At 44.5% G+C, this 7,584-nt stretch overlaps 1 protein-coding gene across 6 annotated transcripts in view; it reads left to right on the top strand.

Moving 5' to 3' along the window:
* Window positions 1–7,584, top strand: part of shf (Src homology 2 domain containing F) — a 67,450-nt gene that overhangs the window by 49,853 nt on the left and 10,013 nt on the right. Inside the window, exons 5-6 of one of the 6 annotated variants that reach the window (XM_025055537.1) lie at window positions 201–296; window positions 5,889–6,035. The exons of 1 other annotated variant lie outside the window; for it this stretch is intronic. In XM_025055537.1, coding sequence (XP_024911305.1) covers window positions 201–296; window positions 5,889–6,035 — 243 coding nt within the window. Of the gene's footprint in view, window positions 1–200; window positions 306–5,888; window positions 6,036–7,584 lie in introns of all 6 variants that reach the window. 4 more of the 6 variants (XM_017032702.2, XM_008310937.3, XM_008310938.3 and 1 more) reach the window with 4 other exon arrangements.

Below are 7,584 nucleotides of genomic sequence, written 5' to 3'. Positions count from 1 at the left end.
TGCAGGTGCATGTGGATGCAGGTAGTCAGTGGTTTTCATCAGCTTCAGCACGGCTAACACAGCCATAACATTAAACAGGGCTGTTCAATATGCAACCCAAAAATTAGAACACGTTGAATTTATTCATCACCACATACATATATACATATATACATATATATATATATATATATATTTTCTTTTTTTTTATCCTTGAACAGCTCTGCTTTGTTATGACTGCATTAGCTACGAGGGTTCTGTTTGTGGCACTGGATCAGTTCCCCACAGAAGAATGGACTGCACTAAAACCCTCACAGGTACCACAGGTGAAGATGGGGCTGGGGGTGTGTTTCCTGTCGTCTGACTGACTGACTGTCTGTCTGACTGTCTGACTGACTGTCTGGCTGTCTGTCTGTCTCTCTGACTGTCTGGCTGACTGACTGGCTGTCTGTCTGTCTGACTGACTGGCTGTCTGTCTGTCTGTCTGTCTCTCTGACTGTCTGTCTGACTGACTGACTGACTCTCTGTCGGTCTGACTGACTGTCTGTCTGACTGTCTGTCTGTCTGACTGACTGGCTGTCTGTCTGTCTGACTGACTGCCTGACTCTCTGTCTGTCTGACTGACTGACTGTCTGACTGACTGTCTGGCTGTCTGTCTGTCTGACTGACTGACTGACTCTCTGTCGGTCTGACTGACTGTCTGTCTGACTGTCTGTCTGTCTGACTGACTGCCTGACTCTCTGTCTGTCTGACTGTCTGTCTGTCTGTCTGTCTCTCTGACTGTCTGTCTGACTGCCTGTCTGTCTGACTGACTGTCTGACTGACTGACTGACTGCCTGTCTGTCTGTCTGTCTGTCTCTCTGACTGTCTGTCTGACTGACTGACTGTCTGTCTGACATTTGATTCAGTGTCTAATTCTATTTTTTTTTGTTCCCCAACAAAGACCAGCAGCAGAACAGTGTCACTGCATGAACAGAACAGATCAGTTCAGAACAGAACAGAACAGACCAGTTCAGAACAGACTAGTTCAGAACAGTTCAGAACAGAACAGAACAGACCAGTTCAGAACAGAACAGACTAGTTCAGAACAGACTAGTTCAGAACAGACTAGTTCAGAACAGACTAGTTCAGAACAGACTAGTTCAGAACAGACTAGTTCAGAACAGAACAGACCAGTTCAGAACAGAACAGAACAGAACAGAACAGAAGAGCTTTTCATTTGAGTCAACGTCAGCTGCTGAGGTTCTAACAACAGAACTGAGTGTAGAGGTCAACTGAAATACCTGATGACAGTTCTGTGGTTGGTCTGTGGTTGGTCTGTGATTGGTCTACCACTGGAAGGATCCTTCATCCTCAGTGGTTTTTTCTCTTTATGTTTATGTCCTTTAAAGTTTGACTTTGTTGTTGTCGTTCCCACATCAGTCAAATGTGTTTCTTTGTCTTATTGATGGTCAGTGTTGGCTGCACGATGGAGAACACAGTCAAAAGCTCTCCAACAAAAAGAACCCCCCCCCCCCCAACCTTTTAGAACACAGACAAATACGATGTGACATCTTGTTCTTCTTCTCACACCTTGTTGACGTTGGCTCAGTGGTTTTGTCAGATGCAGATATCAAACAGCTTCGATGAAGTTCAACATCTCCTGAGGTTTGAGTCTGTGATGCTCTGATCGTAGAAACCGCTTCACTTCAAATGTCAGTACAGAAGTCACTGCTTCAGCGTGAGTCACTTTTAAAGTGCTTCCTATAGAAGTGCAGACTGTTCCAGAGACGTCTGTCTCATATTGTCAGAGGACTGTGATCTGGACCAAAATATTTACTGTGTTAAAGAGGAGGACATTGAATCCATGAGTAGCTGCTTGACTGGAAATGTTGGCTGAATTAAAAGGAGCGTAAACACGACGGCTGCTTTTTTTTCACAGCTCAATGTCAGCCTTGAAGTTTCAAGGTCATTAAACCTGCCTCATCTCAGTGTTCAACATGTTACTGTCTTCAACACTGAGTGGTTCGTCTGAGCTCAACTGAAAACTCTCGACCTCCGTGTTTGTTATAATAATTTCATCTTTTCTCTTACGTCATATTTAAACACCATCACAGCAGCTGTGCTTCGTCTCCCTGTTAACACCACAGCATGTGCTGCTGGTTTGTGTTGGACTTTTTTTTCTCTCTTCTTCTAGAGCTTCTAAAGCCTTTTACAACGTTGTAATATCAATGACTAATGATGGTGTTTTTAGGACGGCCTTTAAGAGGCGCTCTGCAGTGAAAAACAAAACCCTCAAAGTTTACAGCTTAACAATTATGTTGGAAATCAAACTGTCCTAAAGATAAAGATATATAATACGACTAAACCCTGAGGTGAGCGTTCAAAAACACAAACAACAAGTGATCACCGTGTCTGAGTTAGTGAAGGAGAAGAAGAGCAGACGATCTCTGAGCGGTCTACACCGACGACTGAGCGGCAGTCTGCATGAAACACTGGTCCGTCCTGTCTCCTGACAGGTCGACGGTGGAGAGGGCTGTGTGTCTGTGGTTTGGTTAATGACTGAACCTCCGTCCTGCCACCATCCCACGCCCCAGCTGTTGAGTAGATGATGAATGGTCCTGATGGTGACGAGTGAAGAAGACACATTAGAATTCCAGCACATGACGACGCCTGTGTGTGAGGCTGTTGGTATCTGATGTATCTATCTCACTCAGACACACACACACTCAGACACACACGCAGGAATGAGACGCAGAGCCGTGTTGTTGGTTCAACTCCTCTGTTCACGGCTTTCTTTGGCCTCGTGGAGCTGAGGAGCTTCACGGTTTTTCTAATGAATCCTAACGGACTTAACCAACCAGACAATTAAAAAAGTTAAAGTCCTGTGTTTTGTCACTGTTTTGTTGTTGTTTTTTCATTTGTGGCAGCTGTGTTTCAGTGTGTGTCACCCAGCTCAGGTGATTGCCCCCTCCCCCCCCCCCCCCCCATCACTGTCTCTTCTCTTTATCCTCCCAGCCTCTGCTCCAACACCCTGCTGATAACCTTCCTGACAGCCCTCTTTCTTGAGTCTGGTGGAGGTGGCGCCGGCGCCATCTTTCTGTGGGCGCCATCGGTGGTGTTATCGCACCCACACACATTGGTCACACACAGCAGGCTGTAAACCTATCAGACAGAGTAAAGAAGGAGCACATCAGCAGTGAGCCTCCTTCTTCACAGGAGCGTCTTCTGTCCGTGCAGCCGTCAATCATCCACTGCCTTTTCTTTCTTCTCTCTAAAAGAGGAAGGAAAAAAAAACCTGGCCATCGTTTCACTTTGAATAAAAATGTGCTCTTTGAAAACTTGTTTCTGCTTTGAAGAAGAGGAACTGCATAATGTGACAAAAACAGTAAACAGAAAAATATAAAGTGGCATTTTACTTTCCCTTGAGCGTTTGACCGTAGTTACCAGCAACGATGTTGAGGAGGAAGAGGAGGAGGAGGAGGTTTTTCAGATTAGGATCATTTAGTTCAAAGGTGCAGCGTAAACATTGCACTCCTGCAGCCTGTTCTGAATAAACATGTCATTAACCAAGAGTTAGTGCTGGTGATCTATGGGTCAACACAGTTGATGACGTAGAGTGGGTTCATGAAAAGTCTGGGTGAACAAATGTACAGCCTTAGAAAATGGACCGTGCACCAGGCAGAACAAAGGAAAGAACAAAAGAAAGGTCAACTCTGATGTTAGAAACACAAAGGAAACCATTGACCGCGGCTCAGGTTTACTGGAGCCTAGTTTATAGACTGGTCAGTCTGGTCAGTCTGGTCACAACTGACCTGTTTGTCTGCTCTAAGGGTTGGATTTCCTTCATTATTTAATTCTAGATCCTGTAACAGAGGTCACACTGATGTCAAACCATTTAGATCAGATCAGTTATTTTTTTATTTTCCTGTGAGTCCAACAGAGAGTCCAACAGAGAGTACCGTAGTGCTGTAGTACTGTAGTACTGTAGTACTGTAGTACTGTATGTGTAGGTCACCTGGTTTTCCATCAAACCATAACCCTGGATCAGTAATTTCCACTGTGATAAATGTTATTATTCCACTGTGAAACCAAGTCAATCTAATCCTGGCTCTGCTCCTCCTCCTCCTCCTCCTCATCATCATCATCTTCATCATCATCTCCTCATCCTCACTGCATCTCTGCCAAACTGCCAGCAGTCTTCTGCTCCCCAAACAATTACATGCTAATCTACTATGTGGAATGACTTAGTCTTCATCTTTTTTAGTCACTGGAGCAGAGTCTCCTCTAGAAGCACAGAGTGGAGGAGAGTTTTTATATCTTTCAGAGTCGACCACCTTCCATCTCCATTCCCTGCTGTCGGTTCCTGTTCCCCAACTTCCCGCTGCTCGCTCCTGAGTATTGGCAGCGCGCGGCTTCTCATTCTAGCCACCTTTCCCTAAATTACCCCCCCGACACTGCAGGCAGAGCTATTTAATTGCTTGTCAGACCAAATATTCTCCAGTTTTCCCCTTCATCTTTGCAGATATTGCCTCTCATTAGCATGTCTTCTGCTGCCTCTGTGCTGTTCAATCCCACGCTGAGGTGAAGCCAGACAAGTCCATCAAATTATGTTCATCTTCCCACTGAAAATCAGTCTGTAAACCAGCCAATAAAAGGCAGCGACACACTGGTGGTTATGAATTCAGCTCCATTCTTTTCATCTTCGGCAGCTGAAGTAGCACTTACAGTGTTTGGATGAGGCAGCGTTGCTCTGAATCTAAATGTGACGTCTGCCGTCCCGGGCTCCTAACAAAGACACACAGTCATAACTTTTTCCAAATAAATGACACTGCAAACAATACATCTTATTGTAGCTGTTTAATGGACCAATTTACACCAACACAACCATCTACTAGTTTCTTTGTTTGTTTTTAATCCCTAAAAGTTTGTACCTTGACTTGAGTGGCTGTAATGCTCTGCCTGTGTGAGTCTGTCAGGGTGTACTGTTCACCGTCACAGCCTCTGTATGGTTCTGGTTCGACTCAAACTAAACTGCGGTTGTGTGTTATTTTAGCATGTGTAGCGCAGCGACATTTGGCCACAAGATCGGCCCCGTTTGTGTGTCCTTGTATTTTGGGAGTGATGGGTTGTGCAGCTTTGTGGGCACATGCTGACCACCTCAGAAAACCTCAGGAGCGTTTCCATGGTTACCGCCGTCACTGTTGTCATCCTACATCAAAGCAAAGGCACCAAACCGACACGATACATAACAGTTGTTAAGTTAAGTTGTTAAGTACGTGACGACGTTCACAGACGGCAGGAGTCACAGAACAAAGCACTTAAACAAACGTTACGACTGTGTGTTGATGTTGGCTCCATTCCTCTTCTGATTGGCTGACCAGGCATTTGAGAGCATACATCAGTGGACTTTGCTGTTATGGTCGTCATGAGTTAGCGAGTGTCAATAATGATGATAATAATGACAATGTTATACTAATACTCATGTTTATTTCACGTGTTCATAAAAATATGATTGTAAGAGATCAAACACGGACTAAAAGTCAAACGTCCAGCACCATGGACAGTGGCCTTCACTTGTCTTCTGATTTATTGACCAGTCAAAGTGGAGCTGCTTTATTATGTCAACATCAACACCACTTTTATATCTAACTTCTTCTTCAGTCCTGTTCTGTTTTTCCTTTCCTCTAGTCTACGGCGGCTGCTGCTGGTAACAGACCAGTTCTCCACCGCGGCGGTGCCACTGCCGACTTATATATATATATATTTATATATTTCTATATGTCTGTTTGACTCACTCTTTTTCACTTTCTCTTTTTCTTCCCTGTATTTTTCTCTCATCGTCTTCCTGTCCTCACCTCCATTGGTGCCTCTTGTTTCCGTCCTCTCCCCATCATCTCTCCTCTGGTGACCCGGGGCCGTGCTCGCAGTAGAGATTAAAGTGATCAAGGACCTACCGTGGCCCCCACCTGTCGGGCAACTCAACACCAGCCCTCCCCTAGTGGAGGAGCTGGAGTCTCCCTCCCAGACAGCTCAGCCCTCGCCAGGACAGACGAGCTGTGACCAGCACCACCAGGGTGGGTGTTGCTGTTCACATTCTCCAGTGTTGGTTTTTTTTTCTTTGTTTTTTTATTTCCGTCCTGTGATCGACCCTTCCACCTTCCTTCCCAGTCAGTCTGTCCACTTACTCATCTATCCATCCAAATGACCATCCATTCATCAGGTGCTGCCCCTCAGTTTGGGCATCACTCTGGTGTGACTAGTGGTTTCCCTTCAGCTCGGAGCTCACTAATGGCCGTTCGTTTCCATCTGGATTACATGTGGCAGAAAATCTCTGACTCCTGGGCAGGTATTTTAGGGCTGAAGGCTCATTAGTTTTAATTGTACTAAACTGCCTTCTGTGAGAGGTAATTGCCATTTGCTGTGACCCTCGTTTCCTCTCGTCAACACACTCATAGTCGTCCCAGATGTCTTCCTAACCACTGTTTTCTACAAGTGGCTCAAACAAGCTGCTCAGTCACACTGATTTCAGATTTCTGTTCTGAATCAAGTGCCTTCACCTCAGCTTTAGCCACGTAAACCATCTTATCATGCAGTCATTTCCTTCTGACCTTTTTGGTTGAAATTTGAAGCTGCCCCACAGACGGACTCTCAGCCTGCTGTAATTACTGAGGGAAAAGAAGAGCGTGGAGCAGAACTAATGCCAGGAATGGGATTTCCCCAAGCAGAGTGGGAAGACTTAGAGTGAGAGTCTGTAAGAGGACACTCTGAGTGAGCTGGAGGCCGGGACTTGATTTATGTCCATAAATCCATTAAAATGGTTCCGGTTCCCTTGGTGATGTGAGTTGGTTTTAGATCGGCATCCAGCTGTAAAGTGATCCTCCCTCTGTCTGCCCCCTCCCCCCCCGACCCCTCCCACCCCCACCACATCTTAAGGGTCAAAAGTCACACTGCAAGACACTTTGGGGCTGATTTTCTCTGCAACACGCTGGTTTGAGTCAGTCTTCATCAGTCTTGGTCAGTCTTCATCAGTCTTCATCAGTCTTGGTCAGTCAGTCTTCATTCAGTCTTCATCAGTCTTCATCAGTCTTGGTCAGTCTTCATCAGTCTTCATCAGTCTTGGTCAGTCTTCATCAGTCTTCATCAGTCTTCATCCAGTTGATCGTCTTCTAATGATTTGATCTTTTTAGTTTTTCGTGAAAAATGTCCTTCAAAAAGTCTTATTTTTTTAACTTTGTTATGCAATATTGAAATAAGTCTTGACAGCAGCGATATTACATCTACATATAAATAGAGTGAAATTTTCTGTCTTGATTTTAATGAAAGCTTTTCACGATTGTTTTTGACATGAATTCATTATTCACACTTGAAGCATTTCTGTTGCCGTCTCCTTCGCTTGATCAAGGAACACGACGAGGCTGGAAAAATTAACAAAAGCTTCTCTGATTATATATATATAAATATATATGTAAACAGTATATGTATATTTATATATATACAGTACATATATATATATATATATATTTATACAGTACGACATGAGCTCTGTTTTGTTGGGCCTCGTTGCCTCTGGTCACATACAGACCTGTTAATCACTCCACTAGTTCCAGCTGGAAAACTTAATTT

Source organism: Cynoglossus semilaevis, chromosome 5 (assembly GCF_000523025.1).
Source record: "Cynoglossus semilaevis isolate Cse_v1.0 chromosome 5, Cse_v1.0, whole genome shotgun sequence".
In the NCBI taxonomy this organism is placed as follows: domain Eukaryota; kingdom Metazoa; phylum Chordata; class Actinopteri; order Pleuronectiformes; family Cynoglossidae; genus Cynoglossus; species Cynoglossus semilaevis.
The sequence above is the reverse complement of the archived record's forward strand: the minus strand, read 5'-3'. Positions and strand labels throughout refer to the sequence as shown.